Source organism: Macaca fascicularis, chromosome X, assembly GCF_037993035.2.
Source record: "Macaca fascicularis isolate 582-1 chromosome X, T2T-MFA8v1.1".
NCBI lineage: Eukaryota > Metazoa > Chordata > Mammalia > Primates > Cercopithecidae > Macaca > Macaca fascicularis.
In genome coordinates, this window is record NC_088395.1 from 141,875,607 (window position 1) to 141,893,478 (window position 17,872).

A 17,872-nucleotide genomic window follows, 5' to 3' on the forward strand; every position below is an offset into this window, starting at 1 on the left:
TGAAAAACCTCTAGAGATCTGTGGCACAGCAATATGCATACAGTTAACACTATTGGACTGTACAGTTGAAAATGGTTAAGATGGTAAGTATTACGTGTTTTTAATCACAATTTCTTTCTTTTTCTTTTTCTTTTCTTTTCTGTTTTCTTTCTTTCTTTTTTTTTTTTTTGAGATAGAGTCTGTCTCTGTCACCCAAGCCAGAGTGTAAGGGCATGATCTTGGCTCACTGCAACCTCTGCCTCCTGGGTTCAAGTGATTATCCTGCCTCAGCCTCCCAAGTAGCTGGGTTTACAGGCGCGCACCACCACGCCCAGCTACTTTTTGTATTTTTAGCAGAGACGAGGTTTCACCATGTTTTCCAGGCTGGTCTTAAACTCCTGACCTCAAGTGATTGGCCCACCTCGGCCTCCCAAAGTGCTGGGATTGCAGGCATGAGTCTGCACCCAGCCTAAACACAATTTTTAATAACATTTTTTAAAAAGAAATAACACAGAAAGATCCTATATACTCTTTACTCAGTTTTCTCAAATGGAAATCTTGCAAAACTACAGTACAGTATCACAATTGTGATATTAACATTGATGCAGTGAAGATACAGAACATTTTCATCACCATAAAGATCCCTTATGAGGCCCTATTATAGCCACATCTACCTGCCTCCTGTACCCATCCCCTCCTTAACCACTGCCAACCACTAATCTGTTCTACATGTCTATAATTTAATTATATCAAGAATGTTATATAAATGGAACCATTCAGTATGTAACCTTTTGGGATTGGCTTTTTTCACTCAGTGTAATTCTCTAGAGATTCCTTCAGGTTGTTGCAAGTATCAATAGTTTGTTCCTCTTCACTGCTGAGTTTACAAACTATGACATGAATATACCACAGATTCTCCACCTGTTCACCTGTTGAAGGACATCTGTGTTGTTTATGCTTTTTGGCTATTGTGAATAAAGCTACTGTAAACATTTGCTTCCAGGTTTGAACATAAGTCTTCACTTCTCTGAGATAAATGCCCAGGAGTGAAATTGCTAGATCCTATGGTAGTTGCATGTTTAGTTATTTGAGAAACAGCTTAAGTGTTTTCCAGAGTAGCTATACTATTTTACATTCCCACCATTAGTGTATGAGTGAACCAGTTTCTCTGCATCTTCATCAGCCTTTGGTGGTGTTAGTATTTTTTAAATTTTAGCCATTTTGATAGGTGTATACTGATACAGCACTGTGGTTTTAATTTGTATTTCCCTAATGGCTAACAATATTGACCATCTTTCTATGTGCTCATGTGCCATTGTATATGTTCTTCGGTGAACTGACTTTTCCCTATATTTTAATTAGATTGTTTGCTTTTGTTACTGTTGAGTTTTGGAAGTTCTTTATATATTGTAGATACTAGCCCTCTGACAGATAGGTGACTTGCAAATACTTATTTAGATCTTTTCTGATCTTTCATTGGTGTTATGCAGTTTTCCACATACAAATACAGTGCATATTTTGTTATATTTATACCTACTTCATTTTTTGAGTAATTGCAAATGGTATTATATTTTTGATGTTGGTATCTACATGTTCACTGCTAGTATATACAAATACGGTTGATTTTTATGTTAATATTGTATCCTGCAACTTTACTGAGCTCACTTATTAGTTGTAGGAGAGTTTTATAGATTCCCTGAAATTTTCAATGTAGACAATTATGTCACCTGCAAATAGAGACAGTTTTACCTTTTCTATTCTTATCTTTATGCTTTTTCTTTTCTTTTCTTGCCTTACTGTACTGTAGAGAACTTCCAGCACTGTGTTGAATGGCTGTGGTAAGATGTATGTTCCATCAGTGCTTGACTATGCACTATTCATTCTTCAATTAAGCATAATGCTTTTGTAGATTTTCTTTATCAAATTGAAGAGTTCTGGCTAGGTGCGGTGGCTCACGCCTGTAATCTCAGCACTTTGGGAAGCCAAGGCAGTCTGATCACCTGAGATCAGGAGTTCAAGACCAGCCTGACCAATATGGCAAAACCTCATCTCTACTAAAAATTACAAAAATTAGCTGGGCATGGTGGCACACACCTGTAGTCCCAACTACTTGGGAGGCTGAGGCGGGAGAATTGCTCGAACCCGGGAGGTGGAGGTTGCAATCAGCCAAGATCACGCCACTGCTCTCCAGCCTGGGAGACAGTGCAAAACTCCATCTCACAAAAAAAAAAAGGTTAAAGAGTTCCCCTTCTATTTGTATTTTTCCGAGTTTTTAAAAATCATAAATAGGTGTTAGAGCTTCTCAAATGCTCACTCTTTCTTTTTTTTTTGAAATGGAGTCTAACTCAGTTTCCCAGGCTGGAGTGCAGTGGCGCGATCTCGGCTCACTGCGAGCTCCACCTTCTAGGTTCACGCCATTCTCCTGCCTCAGCCTTCCAAGTAGCTGGGACTACAGGCGTCCACCGCCACGCCTGGCTAATTTTTTGTATTTTTAGTAGAGACGGAGTTTCACCATGTTAGCCAGGATGGTCTCGATCTCCTGACCTCCTGATCCACCCGCCTCAGCCTTCCAAAGTGCTGGGATTACAGGCGCGAGCCACCGCGCCCGGCCTCTTTTTTTTTTTTTTTTTAAGATGGTATCTTGCTGTGTTGCCCAGGCTGGGGTGCAATGGCATGATCTCAGTTCACTGCAACCTCCACCTCCTGGGTTCAGGCAGTTCTCCTGCCTCAGCCTCCCAAGTAGCTGGATTACAGGCGTATACCACCATGATTTGCTAATTTTTATAATTTCAGTCAGAGATGGGGTTTCACCACATTGGGCAAGATGGTCTTGAACTCCTGACCTCAGGTGATCCATCTGCCTTGGCCTCCCAGAGTGCTGAGATTACAGGCGCGAGCCACTGGGCCCGGCCTCAAATGTTCTTTCTGCATCATTTGATATGACCATATGACTTTTCTTCTTTAGTCTGTAAGTATGATGGATTACACTAATTTTCAAATATTGAACCAGCTTTCTATCCCTGAAATAAATCTCACTTGGTCATGGCATATAATTCTTTTCATATATATTACTGAGTTCTATGTGCTAATATTTTGTTGAGTAATTTTGTGTCTATATTCATGAAAGATATTGGCCTGTAGTTGTCTTTTTTGTTGTTGTCTTTGGTTTTAGTATCAAGGTAATACAAGCTCTTCATAAAATGAATTGGGAAGTGCTTCTCCTATTCTGTTTTCTGGGAAAGATTGTGTATAATTGGTATTAATCATTCTGTAAATTTGATAGAATTCCTGAGTGAAACTATCTAGTTCTAAACATTCCTGTTGGGAGTTTTAAAATTATTAATTTTAAAATTCAATTTATTTCATAGTTATAGGGTTATTCAAATTATGTACTTAATTGAGTGAAATGTGGTTATGTGTCCTTTTGAGGAATCAGTCCATTTGTCCATTTCATCTAAGTTGTGAGATTTGTGTGTGTAGAGTCATTCTTGGCAATCCCTTATTGTCCTTTTGATGTGTACAGAGTCTTTAGTGATATCACCTATATTATTCTTGGTATTGATAACATGGATCTTATGTCTTCTTTGTCTTTGTCAGCCTTGCTAGATGTTTGTTACTTTTATTCATCTCATCAAAGAACCAGCTGTTTCATTAATCTTATCAATTTTTTTCTTTTTAAAATTTCATTGATTTCTTTATTTCCTTTCTTCTCCTTTAAGTTTGTTTTGCTTTTCTTTTTTGATTCTTGGTATGGGATCTTAGATTATTGGTTTGATACTTTTCCTCTTTTCTGTTGTAAGTAGTACTTAGCCTTTAATTTCTCTCAGAACTAATTTAGCTGATTTCCACAAATTTTACATGTTGTCCTTCATTTTCATTCACTTTACTTTGTCTTTTGATTTCTCCTGAGACTTATTTGACCCATAGATTATTTAGAAGTGTATTGTTCAATTTCCAAGTGTTTTGAAATTTACCTATTATCTTTTTGTTACTAGTTTCTAGCTTGAATTCCATCATGGTCAGAGGACACATCTGTATTTGATATCTACTCATAAATATGTTGCCATTTGCTTTATGGCAAATGATATTTTCTGTCTTAATATATATTCCAGCGGTGCTTGAGAATAATGTACGGTCTCATGTTGTTTGGTAGGATATTCTAGAAGGGTTAAATTATTCCTGTTGGTTGATGGTGTTCTGCTATATCCTTGTTGATTTTCTGTCTATTTGCTCTATCAGTTTTTGAGAGAGGGGTATTGAAGTCTCCAACTATAATTGTGGATTTGTCTATTTCTTTTTCAGTTCCATCAATTTTTGCTTCAACTATTTTGCAGCTTTTACTTGGTTCATATACATTTAGAATCATGGTATATTCTTCCTTGATGGATCATTATGTAATGTATCTTTGCTAATTTTCTTTGCTCTTAAGTCTGCTTTATCTGCTACTAATGTATCCACTTCTGTTTTTCTTTGACGTTTGCATTATATATCTTTTTCCATCATTTTACTTTGAACTTGCCTGTAACTATTTTGTTTAAGTGAGTTTCTTATGGACAGCACATTTTTGGGTCATGTTTTTTAATCCACTCTGCCAATCTTTGTTTTCTAATTGATGTATTTAGATATCTGCATTTAATGTGATTATTGTTATGTTAGGGCTTAAGTATGCCATCTTATAGTATTGTTTTCTCTTTGTTCTATTTTTCTTTTCTCTGTTTTCATTTTACTGGCATCTTTTGGGTTATTTAAACATTTTTTAGAATTCTATTTTCTTTTACCTATAGTACTTTCAAGTATATTTGTTTGGATAGCTTTTTTAGTGATTGCTCCAGGTGTTATATATGCATAACTTACCAAAGTCTACTCGTTCTCATTATTTTACTAATTTGAGTGGAATATAGAAACTTTATCTCTCATTATATTCCCTTACCCTCCTCCATTTATACTAAAATTATCTGAACTATTTTATGTACAATTAGAAACACATGCGGCCTTGTTATAACTTTCGCTTCAACTGTCAAACATAATTTAGAAAACTCAGGATGAAAGTCTATTGTTTTAAGCCATATTTTGGCATATCCTGTTCTTTCTTCCTGATAATTCAAGATTTGTTCTTTTATATTTAATTTCTGTTTAAAGAACATCTTTAGCTGTTTTTTAAGGATAGGTCTGCTAGTGACAAATTCTCTTAGTTTCTCTTCATCTGAGAATATCTTGATTTTCCCTTCATTCCTGAAATATATATATATTTGTGTGTGTGTGTATATATATATGTGTGTGTATATATATATATATATTTTTTTTTGCTAGGTATAGAATTCTTGGTTGACAGTACTGTTATTTCAGCACTAGAAAAATGCTGTGTAACTGCCTTCTGTTCTTTTGGTTTCTAATAAGAAATCTACTTTAATTCGAATTGTTTTTCCTCTGTAAGTGAGGTATTGTTTTTCTTTGCTTTCAAGATTTATTTCTGCCTTTAGTTTTCGGAAGTTTGATTATGATGTGTCTTGGCATGCATTTCTCTGAGATTATTTTGTTTGAGGTTCACTGAGCTTCTTGAATCTGTAGGTTTATTTCTTCTTCCAAATTTGGCCACTTTTCAGCCATTATTACCTTGAGTACTTTCTCAGCCCCACTTTCTTTCTCTTCTCCTTCCAGGATTCTGTTGACATGAATGTTAGATCCTTTCTTGTAGTTTCATAGGTTCGTTAGGCTCCGTTCATTGTTTTCATTCTATTTTCTCTGTTATTCAGATTGGGTAATTTACATTGTTCTATTTTCTAGTTCATTGATTATTTGCTCTGTCCCTACATTCTGTTGTTGAGCCTATCTACTGAGCTTTTTGTTTTGGTTATTGTATTTTTTTAATTCTAAAATTTCCATTTAGTTATTCTTTATATCTTCTATTCTTATTTTCTATTTCTTTGCATGTGTTTTCATTTGTTTCGAGCCTGCTCATATTATTTTTTGAAACATGTTTTATGATGGCTGCTTTAAATTGGATATTTTTAACATCTCTATTATCTTGGTGTCAACATCCCTTAATTGTCTTTTTAAATTAATTTTGAGGCCGGGTGCGGTGGCTCACACCTTAATCACAGCACTTTGGGAGGCCAAGGCAGGTGGATCACTTGAGGTTAGGAGTTCCAGACCAGACTAGCCTGGCCAACATGGTACAACCCCGTCCTTACTAAAAATACAAAAATTAGCCGGGCATGGTGGTACACACCTGTAATTCCCACTACTCAGGGGTCTGAGGCACGACACTCATTTGCATTTGGGAGGCAGAGGTTGTAGTAAGCCCAAATCACGCCACTGCACTCCAGCCTGGGTGATGGAGTGCTACTCTGCCTCAAAAATAATAATAACAATAATAAGTTTGAGATCTTCCTGGTTCTTGGTATAAGTGATTTTTTTTCCTGTACATTTTCAGTATTTTCTTATGAATCTCTGGATCTTACTTAAACCTTCTGTTTTAACTTACTTCCTCTCACACTCTTTTGGAGAAATTGGGAGATGTTGCCTCATTCATGCCAGGTAGAAGTTCAGGCTCGCCACTTGGTCTTCATTGACACCAAAAGGGAGGGGTCTCCTTGTTATTGTTGTGTGCGGGTGGGAGTTCTGGATCCTCCCTAGAATGATACCTTCCTGGCTGGAAGAGGTAGGAATGCTTCATTGTCTTCCACATTTGACCTCTACTGACACCATAGGGGTAGCGGTGACCTCATTACTACTGAGCAGTGGTGAAAGTCCTATGCAACTATTATGGGCTGAGCTATAGGGTCCCATCTTTCGTCTAAATCCAGCCTGCCTTCTAGATTATTCCCTGAAAATTCCTTTAACTAGAGTAGCTGGTCTTCCAGTAGCTATCAGGATATAGAGCACTTTACAATAGCAAGACCCATCCTCTCATCTTTGCCTTTGCTCGTCTTTCAGGTAATAGAGGTCAGATGAAGGCATGACATAATGGTTAAGAGGAATGATTATAGTGTGATCAAGCATTCAGTTCTTTTTTGCCTAAAATCTTCTTTGCTTAAGTTGCCACGTGGTGCCCATCCCCAAACTCCTCAGCACTCTGCCAAGTCAAATCCTGACACTGTCTTCCTGGCCACCTTTTAGTTTGTATCACTCTATTCCTCAAATGTCAAGTGTTTCTTCTGTTTGAAGTGTCTTCTGTCACCAGTAAGATATGTGTGGCATCTGTGCCTGGTCTTCCTTAGCCTATAACACTGAGACTCCAACCTTGCCTAGAGCATGATGACCTAAATTATTTCGGTTGCCCAACAGCCTTCTGGATGTTTCAAGAGTGTCTTCAAGCCAAGCTGAACTCTTACCTTACCATGCTCTTCCTCCTCTCTCCACAGTTTAGTTAGCGGCATCACCATGTCTATGCAGACATCCCACACCAGAAACTCTGGAGGCATCTTTGACTCTTCCCTTGTTCCCTAATCCCATACATTCAGCTACGGTCCATGCCGATCTTGACTCAGTTCCCATTCTGCCCCCTGGCTTCAAATATCCATCTCCAGGCCTTTCTGTAACCTGTGTTTTCTGAGGAGTATAGGGTTTTAAACACCCTTTGAGGCTGGAGGTCCTTGAGCTCCTGAAGTCCAAACTTGGGATTCCTTGTGAGTTTCTGAAATAAACAAAAACTCAACATTTCCATAATTACTTAATTCTCTGGGTAGTTTAACATCTATAGTGGTTAAGAGTTTGGGCTAGAGGTCATAGCTGCCCAGGTATGAATCTGGCTCTGCTACTTGCTAGTTTCATGACCTTGGGCAAGATACTTAACCTCTCTATGCCTCAGTTTCCTCATTAGTGAAATGGGGATGATGATAGTACTTACCTCAAAGGGATTTAGTTGGAATTAAATGAGTTAATACAGTTAAATTGTTTAGAACTTGCCTGGCAAATAATAAGTGCTCAATAAATGTTGTTATTATTTTCGTTATTAATATCTACATTATCTTAGTAGCTCTCGAAGGCACTGCTTTCTTATACTAAGAATATACTGTACGGTTATTGTATAATTTTACAGTTTTAGTGGAGAGGGACAGTTAGTAAAAGGGCAAGTTAAGTTACACAGACTTCATAAGTCCAGAAGCATCACTATATTACTGCATAGTACAGTAATTGTTCATAATAGTGTCCCTTGTTTTCTTTTTATTAATACCAGATTTCAATCAAATTAAGGTCATGAAAGTTTAATTACTTATGCACTAAAACTTACTAGAAAATATAAAACATCTCATTTTCTGGAATAGATAAATGAGGCTTAATTGTATCAATAAGCTACCAGAATCATGTCATTAAGGAGGTCACCAGATTGTTGTAGTTAGCAAAGGACTCTTTCCCAATTAGGAAATTAATTTTTCTATTGAGACCTAATAACTGCAGAAATTAGAGCATTTGTAACAAGTTTTTTTTCCTTTTCTTAAATATACCACATTCAATCAACCTGTTCTTTTAAATTCAGAACTGAGGGCTTGTGTAAAAAATAAAATGTAGTTCCATATTAAAACCAGTTATGATCAGGAGGAAGAAAGGGAGAGGTAGGAGGATAGAGAATAGAAGCAGGATACTTTGATGTGTATCAGTCACTATGTATCTGGTGCTTAACAGCTTACACTGGTTTGTTTGTTTTTCATTTTGTATGGGGCTTTCACACATATATTATGTGGTTCCTTAGAATAGTCTTGTGGTAAGGCAATTATCATCTGACCCATTTTATAGATGAAATGGAGGCTTACAAAGGCGATTTCTCCAAACTTACTGAGCTAAGGATATGGCTGAGCTTGAACTCAAACCCAGGTCTTCCCTCTCTTTGAAGAAAGAAATGGGGAGAAAGGAACTGGAAGAGAAAATACCAGTCATTTTTGAGGTGTTAGCAGTATCATTTTACTTTCATTCATTCTACACTCTCATCACCTCTTCTTTCAAATGTTGATCAGCTAATTGTTCATATGACACCTTTACTGTACCATCCTAGGGAGTCCATGTGAATGGGTATTTAATCCTATGGAAATAATTTGCTGAGCTACAGAGGTAGTGACTAAGGCAGTGTCACACTAGAAGCTCTCTACTCTTAATCTAGACTGCAGAAGATTATCTTTCTTCTCCTGACCCCCATTTTAAAACTCTGGCAGAAAATAATTAGCCTAAACGATCTCCTTGGTGGAATCATTGCACTTGGCATTGTTAGAAATACAAAGAGTATTATATATCTAAAAATTTCTCCAGTATTTATGTTTGTCTGTTAGTTTCCAAAATCTGCCTAATTCCCAACAGACTCCACATAAAGACATGGTATAACAGGATATACCCATGGTCTCTCATTCCTTTCTGTCAGGATATGAATGGTCGTTAAAGGCTCCACTTGCTGCAATGAACCAGAAATATCTTCAAATCTTTAACAAAAGACCTATGTTTTATGACTTTGTAAATTTATTTAAATTTGTTTCAGCAGGAGTGAATAATTTATTATAGCTGTAAAAGGAAGGAAATATGTCACTTTTCTTAACTAAAGTAATTCAGAATTTCAAAGAATAGCCCTATTTGTAAGTAAATTATGCATGTGGGATAGGGATGGTTTTGTCTCTGTAAGTAAAGCATTTTTTTAAAAAAAATAGTAATAAAACCTTAAGACACAAAATAAAGCATGAATTTATAGTGTCTTTGGTACCTATAGTATATGTGGCAGATTCATGTTGATGTCTGGGGATTCCAATTTTTATATTTTTATTATATTAGAAAAAATATTTTTTTCTTACACCTGGAAATAATGAGATGTGAAGGAAATTTTCATGCAGTATATAAAAATGTATTTAGATTATTAAAATAATTAAATTTAAGTGTGAAAAGATAGGGAATGTCTACTTAGGTAAATATTTTTAGTTCAAATACTTTTAGTACATGGTATTCAAGAAACATGTTTAGTTGTTGTACAGAATTTTAAACTTCAACCTAACATCTGTACTTACTTTTAATAGTGCTTTTAGTATCACCCAATGACTTTAGGTCAGTGAGTGGCCTAAAGTTTGGCTCAAAATGTGTGATCATGGAAATTAAAAAATAAAATGAAGAGGCAGGGAAATATGGCTAAACAAAGCATAGACTGATTAAAATTTTTATTTTATTATTTTATTTTATTTTATTATGTTTTTTGAGACAGGATCTTGCTCTGTCACCCAGGCTGGAGTGCAATGGTACGATCACAGCTTACTGCAGCCTCAACCTCCTAGGCTCAAGCAATCCTCCTGCCTCAACCTCCCCAGCTACAGGCATATGCCACCAGACCTGGCTAATTTTCGTTTGTTTTTTTTATAGAGATGGGGGTCTCATTGTGTTGCCCAGGCTGGTCTCAAACTTCTGGGCTCAAGTGATTCATCCACCTGAGCCTCTCAAAGTGTTAGAATTACAGGTGTGAGCCACTACGCCTGGCCCAAAATATAGTTTTAGAGCTTGCTCATCACTGCCTAGAAATTATAGGCTTAGCTTTTGTTCATATATACTTTGTAAAGTCTCTTACCTTGACCTTTCAGCAAAATGTATAACACCCTCTATGTTTAGATGAAATAAATGTTATTCCATCAACCAGTGACCATGGATTGCCCCTGAGGTGAAAATTACTAGAGTTACCAATATGTAAGAGGTTGGGAAAATATTTCAAGTGGATCAAAATCATTGTTTTAGTATTGTATTTCATGTAGCATTGCAGATGAAAGAGGAATATGTAACTTAGGAATTTATTTCATTTTTTAGAAAAAATACTATATATAATTTTGGTAAATAATACAACCACTAAAAAAGATAATCAAATAAACGCCAGTGAAATTTTCATCTACATTAAAAGCTGAAGTTTCTAGATGTGGGTTGCTTGATTATATCTTAGAGCTCAGTACTAGAATGATGTAATATTTTATTTTTCTATTACAGATGACTTGTTTAAAGTTCACAAGCTTAAGCCAAATTTGAAGTGGCGACAGGCTTTTGACAGCTACTTAAAAACTCTGCCTCCGTACTACCTATTAGTATGTATTTGTGTGTATATATGTATTAACTGTATCAATGATGATTCTTGTCACAAAAAATGTTAGTGATCAAAAGCTTTTACTGTTGCAATAAGAGAGATATCTTTTTATTTTACAGATATTTGTGTTGTCACTGTCTTCTCAAATCATGTGTAAGAGTTTGGAGATGTCATGGCGGCACAAAAGAGAACTGTTTTCTCTATTTTATTCCTTTAACTGCCATGGTTATTTTTATAAAACACATCTATGTTTCTCTTATTAAAAGTAACCTTATGAAATTATAATATTGGAATTTAAGAATAAATAGATCCGGATTCATATATTACATCAACTTCCCTTTTTAACTCTAGAAATTCTCAGTATGGGGTTTCCCTCTGGAAAAAGAAAATCTGAAGACATTACAGTTGCCTATTGCCTCTTAAATGTGTCCTAGACACAGCATGAAGTTGGGGCACTGGTGGTGGGAGGTGAAATCTAAACAGATTAAGAAATGACTTGACCTCATTTTGGTTTTTATAATGTGAAGTATTCATGATTTTGAACTGGTGATATAACCTAAATCAAGATTACCAAAATCATTTCAGAGGTTGATGTGACAAACTTTAAGCCAAGTTTCTAGAGGTGAAAAGGCAGAATCTTAAATGGTACCATTGGTGTCACTGGGAGGAGAAATTGGGGTGTGTTACTGTTTACCATGGCAGTAATGGGGCAAACAATAAAATGCAATGTGAAATGATTTGATGATTTGGGAAATAAGATTGAATGCAATTTACTTGTTTGAATTTGCTGTTACTTGCTCTTCTTATCCCACTCTCTTCTGATTTTTTTTACTTTCTGCTCCTGACTTCTCTGCTATTTTCATTGCCACTTTTTAATGTTCCATGTTTGGTTTTATGTGCAGCACCTTGACTTCTAAGAAATGAATCATGTCCCTTTGCCCCTTATAACTGAACTTTGAGTATTTTAAGATTTATTCTATTCTTACTGTTGTGTATTTTGTTTCCTTATAGCCATTAAAGAAAGCACTAAGGATGATGGGAGCTCCAAATCTGATATCAGATAATTTAGATTGTGGACTTAGTTACAGTGTTATCTCTTACCTTAAAAAACTCAGCCAACAGGTAGTATTGGTAAAAACAAACAAACAAAAATCCTTTGCCCTCAGAAGTGCATTTCCTTATTCTTTAGTGTAACTGTAATTTTTCAAATTAAATGTGTATATATCTCTACACTTTATGGATTAGTAATAATGTGATTCTCTATGGCTTCTAGCTTCACCATTAAGCTGCAGTTAAGGGTCTGTCAGTATCATTTGATGCTGTGCCATTTCTCCTTTTGCCTGCCAGTTTGTCCTACCCACAAGCTGGTTGATATGGGGCAGAGGCTTAATAGACTTCTCTCATGGGTCACATTTTGTCTATCTTCAACCTAGTTCCTCCTCAGATCACTCTGGGCTACAGCATCCCTCCTGTTTAGATCAGCACACTGAGGCATGGTGTGATTGAATGACTTGTCTGAGATTAGTTTTCAGGCATGTGAAGGACTTATACTCACATGCTAGCCCTTGGATAAAGAACTATATGCTTTCCCCTGGAGAGTGGGGAGATGAGACCAGTGTTCCTCACACTGGAGGGTGATAGACCCCAAGGGGAGCTGAAGAGTGGAGCTCAGTTTCCTCTCTTCTCACCCTCCACCTGTTCCTCATTTGCCATTATTCACCTTGTCCCTTGCCTGCCCCTCTCTATTAGTACCTCATCCTCCACTCACCGTTCCTTATCATACTTCTCACCTCTACTTAGCCCATTCTTGTAGGATGGAAATATTTGAGAACTACTGAGTTAGAGCTTTACTTCCATATGAATGTGGTACGTTATATGACAAACTAATGTAGCAGTTTTACTTACCTTATGCACAAAGGTATTCCCAGGTAGGGGACAATAGTAGCATTCGCAGTGGTGATAATGCTTCAAGGTGGATGTGTTTGGAAGTTTGGCCTTTAGGAAATGGAGAGTAGTGAGAAAAACATCAGATTTCACCAAAGAACCAAAGTGACTCCACAATTGGGATGCCGACACACCTTGCTAGGAACTGACAACTTAAGTATGGTCTGGAGCTTACCAGCTCCTACCAGTCCAGTGTGCTTATAAGTGCAAAAGAAAGTAAGGGCAACCCCAGATTTCTAATCTACCAAGTATCCCCCTAACCTCCTTACCTCTCTGCTAATAGATTTTTTTGTGGTTGTTGTAAATGTTTTGGTTTGGTTATTTATTTATTTATCTATTGATCTATCGATTTTTTAAAGATTTGATGTTTACCTAAGCCTTTAAGGCTGTGTCACCAAGGTATGGCCACAAGGAAGAATAGTGTACAGATATTTTAATTAATGCAAGTTCTGGGACCTTTTGGGGCACATGTATCATTTTATGCATGAGCTTTCAAGACCATTTAAGGAAACGGACGCTTCATTTTCTCTTATCTCATATTTCATGACTTAAGAATTTTTTAGCGATAATAAGCATAGACTTAATTCCAATAATTAGGGAAAATTAATAAATATCTCTGACCAAACCACAAGAAATCCAAAATTATTTTAGGTTTACCAAACATTGGTGGAATTCCATCTTTCTGAGAAAAAGAGAAGATCATAGCTAATTTATAATAGCTCAAATTACTAATTTAATAACTAGGTCACCGGTGTTTCTTGAGCCATTTCAGATTTATGTAAAACACAAAATATGCCAAATATATATTGCTAGAATACACTCACGCAATATTAATCAATATGGTATCACAATGCCTATTAAGAGGCTTTTTACAAATTATTTACTTGGTAATATCTGTTAAATTAAGCATTATCTTCTAAGACCTTTTTTGGATAGTCCAATATTAGAGATAAATAGTTCAATTTTTTCAGATATAATGCCAATCGATGAATTTTAGCACTAGTTTACATATATAAATACAGAGTCTTAAACCTTTATGTCTGAGTCTGAAATGAACCTGTTCACTTAGACTAGATTTTATCATAACAAAATGTGCTTTTAAATGTCTATGAATGAAATTCTTATTCATGGTTTTTATTCTCTCCATGATTTTATTATAATTTTGACACTAGACGAGAAAGAAAAAAACAAAAACAAACAACAAAAAGCCATATTATTTGTCTTTCCCGCCCCCTATCTGTTTGCTGTGGTAGTGCAGAGAAGCACAGGAAAATGTTTAATTATCCATTTTTCTGTGATTTGTAACTGAAAATTGTTCTGTGGGGTTCTGAAAGTATTATCTTTCTTAAGTAGTAAAAATGGCAGTGGTAATGTAGATTTTTTATAACACATTGTGTACTTTCATTTTAGACCAAACTAGAGTCAGAACGAATACTAGCATCAGTGGGGAAGAAACCTCCCCAGGAAATTGGAATTAAAGTGAAAAATCATTCTGGAGGTGGCATGTCCTTGACTCACAATAAAAATTTTAGAAAACTATTGAAAGAAATCACAGGGGAAACTGCGCTTAGGCTGACAGAATTGAACACCAAAGAATTTGCTGGCTTCCAAATTGGGCTCTTAAACAAGGTAAATTGTGACATAAATAGTTTGTATTTGTTTGAACTTGTCTGATACATTTATGTCTTTCATATTCCTTTAATTTTGAAATAATGGACAATCCTATTTTGGAGTTAGTAGTTAATAATGGACCAGTTTAGGAATTGTCAGCAGATATCAATATGGAATTAAATGGATAAGATTTATTTTGTGGATAACACCCATGAAAGATAAAGGGGAGATGAAGCTGGAGTAGGCAGGGAGAGCTTCCAAGCCACAAAGCTGACCCATCACCTATGAGAGGAATGAGAAATGAAGAAGAATTAGCTGTGAAGAAGCTCAGACATTGGTGTAGCTTGGAGAAAGTCTTGGCCAGCCCACTGGGGACCTCTAGCACCAAGATTTCCCATAGAGGAGGACCACGCTGGGCAGAGCTGGCCAGGCCCTAACACCCTGCCATTCTCTGTTACTGGCCATGGGCAGCCTGGGAAGGGCATGGCCTCAGCTCAGTGCTGCAGCACCCTATGGTACCACAGCAGCGGGAGGCTCTCTGCTAACTGCATTCCTTGCAGGATCAGCCATTGCTTTCCTGAGGGGAGATCCCAGCAGCTTACCTCCCCTCCATGGCTGCCAGATGAATACATCTAGAGTACAAGCAGTGGTCCTGCAAGGCGGCCACAGGTATCAATCTGGGGATTTGGTGTTTTAAATGAAATATTTGAAAAGGGATAGTCCTGTGGCTTTAATACCCTGTAGGTGTGTTACAACGCAGAACAAGGCTAGCAAGTGGAATTTTGCCACTGGGAAAATTCTGCTGTAGTCAGTTGTATTGATATAATGCTCTTCAATAACATTTTAAGAGAGATAAGTATTATATTTCTATATTAAAAGCCTCAGGAATAGCTGAAATTATTTGTTTCATTTCAAATAGGATTTGAAACCTCAGACATACAGAAATGCTTATGATATTCCCCGTAGAGGTCTTTTAGACCAGCTGACCAGAATGAGATCCAATCTGCTGAAAACGCACAAGTTTATTGTTGGACAAGATGAAGGTAAAATAACTGTGAAATACTTTTTTTTTGGAAAATGCCAGGCATGACTTACAGGAAGGTGTTTATTGCATAATGAGTAGGTTATTTTATAGTATTTTAATGTATAAAATACCTGTTTTCACTGAATCCCTATGTCTGTTTACCAGGCACATTTTTTTTTTTTTCAAGTTTAAGGGCAAGTGTGCATTAATCAGCACGTACATTCCACTTGCCATGCTTTAGCTATTGTAAGCTTCAAACAACCCCAGGAAATAGATACTGTTTTTATGTCCACTTCATGGACATGGAAACTGAGAGTGAGCATTTTAGTAGTTTGCCCAAGTTTAGCCAGTTGGAAAGCGGAGAACCTAGATCTATGAGATTTCCCAATCTGCACACCCAAACACTATAACACCCAGCCTACTGTGATAAACTCAGTAGAGAATACCTCATTTAAATGAAAGTAATCAACCTAATGGTATCGAGGATAATTGTGACTATTTACAAATTCCATTTACTCCATTTTGTTTATTTTAAAAAGGCTCACCTGTTTACTAAAATGAGCAAATCTTATTCCGGCCAATTCCCTGAAATTATACACAAAGTTTTGTGTGTAAGAGGGCTTTTCTAGGAAGAGAACCTACAGATTTAATCAAATTCTCAGTGAGTAAGACCTACTAACCAAGATTCTCTGGATGATAAGAGAATGCTGTAGAGCCTAGACTCTTTGAAATGCAGAAAATATGTGGTGATTTGAGTTGGGATGGTGGTGTAGGGTCAGCCCATTCTCAAACCTGGTTTGAAGGCAAGGGAGTTGTTCTAATCCTAGCGATGTGAGCCTGTAGGCAGTAGTAATGGTAAGACTAAGTTATGATTGGGGTGAAGAGAGATGATTCTAGATCCTAGAATGCTAGATTCGAGACTTTAAATACTATTTGATGCCAAGACACACTGCTAAACCAAACTATGATGTCTTCTCAAAAGGACCATACGCTTCAGCTATAAGCATCAATTCCTTTTCCTGTGATTTTGCAGATTCCCTTCATAGTGTTCCAGTTGCACAAATGGGTAACTATCAGGAATATCTGAAGACATTGGCTTCTCCGCTACGAGAGATTGATCCAGACCAACCCAAAAGACTGCATACTTTTGGCAATCCATTTAAACAAGATAAGAAGGTAGGATACCTATGCCTATGTCTGCCTAAATTGGGATATTCTTGCTATATAATTATTTTCTTTTTGGCAAGATGAATACAAATCAGAGGTTCTCCATTTGTTTGTTTAAACAATAAAATATGACACCTAGGCTCTTAGTGGGAGCCTCCTGATGCAACAGTGTTTTGGTTGAATAAAGTCAGAGCTGCCATGTATTGGGTACTAGTAGGAGCTGGTGTTTTAAATGATCTCATTTAATGCTCACAACTGTTCTGTAAGACGAATGCTATTGTTTGCCCCTTAAAAGGGAGAAATCAAGGGCTGCAGTGGTCAAATGCCTTACCTGTGACACAGCACATAAGAGCAAGGATTAGAATCCACGTCTTTCTCACTCCAGAGTATATATTCATCCCACCACACACTAATTTCTTTAATATCGAAATCACAGTTTATTTCCTGTTCCCATGGTTCATATTTGTAGTGCTTGATCTAGAAAACGATGAATGCGTCCCTTGAAATATGAAGTACTAAGTGATGTTGTTTTACTTGAATGGTCCTACTAAAAGTCTAAATGTGGGACGTGTGTGTGTGTATGTGAGTGTGAGAGAGATATACTGACTTACCTATTAAAGCATGAAGACAGATGGGATTATAGCTGCACTCATGGAGGAGACCATTGGTATTAAGGCCCAGACCACACAATAATCTCTTTTGTGACAAGACTAGATTCAGAGGTATTCCACCTCACCTCAATCCTCAATTAAATGGTAGTCCACCTCACCTAAATCCTCAGTTTATCTTTCTGTGCTTCGCTTTCCTCATTTTGTAGCACTGGGGATAATAATTACACCTAACTAGGCTGGACGAGGTGGCTCACGCCTGTAATCCCAGCACTTGGGGAGGCCGAGGCAGGCAGATCACTTGAGGTCGGGAGTTCGAGACCAGCCTGGCCAACATGGCGAAACCCTGTCTCTACTAAAAATACAAAAATTAGCCAGGCATGCTGGTGGGTGCCTGTAATCCCAGCTACTGTAGAAGGCTTAGACAGGCAAATCACTTGAACCCGGGAGGCGGAGATTGCAGTGAACCAAGATCGTACCATTGCATTCCAGCCTCGGCGACAGAGT

General features: G+C 37.0%; 1 protein-coding gene across 14 annotated transcripts in view; it reads left to right on the forward strand.

Annotated features, from left to right (window-relative positions):
- The window catches only part of INTS6L (integrator complex subunit 6 like), a 62,881-nt gene that overhangs the window by 38,817 nt on the left and 6,192 nt on the right, over positions 1 to 17,872 (forward strand). For 7 of the 14 annotated variants that reach the window (XR_012430179.1, XM_074029801.1, XM_005594659.5 and 4 more), the window contains 5 exons: positions 10,918 to 11,012; positions 12,023 to 12,133; positions 14,366 to 14,584; positions 15,486 to 15,609; positions 16,624 to 16,766. Coding sequence is in view for 12 of the 14 variants with exons in the window: in XM_074029801.1 (XP_073885902.1) it covers positions 10,918 to 11,012; positions 12,023 to 12,133; positions 14,366 to 14,584; positions 15,486 to 15,609; positions 16,624 to 16,766 (692 nt within the window). In the remaining 2 variants the exon portion in view is untranslated. Of the gene's footprint in view, positions 1 to 10,917; positions 11,013 to 12,022; positions 12,134 to 14,365; positions 14,585 to 15,485; positions 15,610 to 16,623; positions 16,767 to 17,872 lie in introns of those variants that run through there. The other 7 variants (XM_005594661.5, XM_045384223.3, XM_045384221.3 and 4 more) reach the window with 3 other exon arrangements.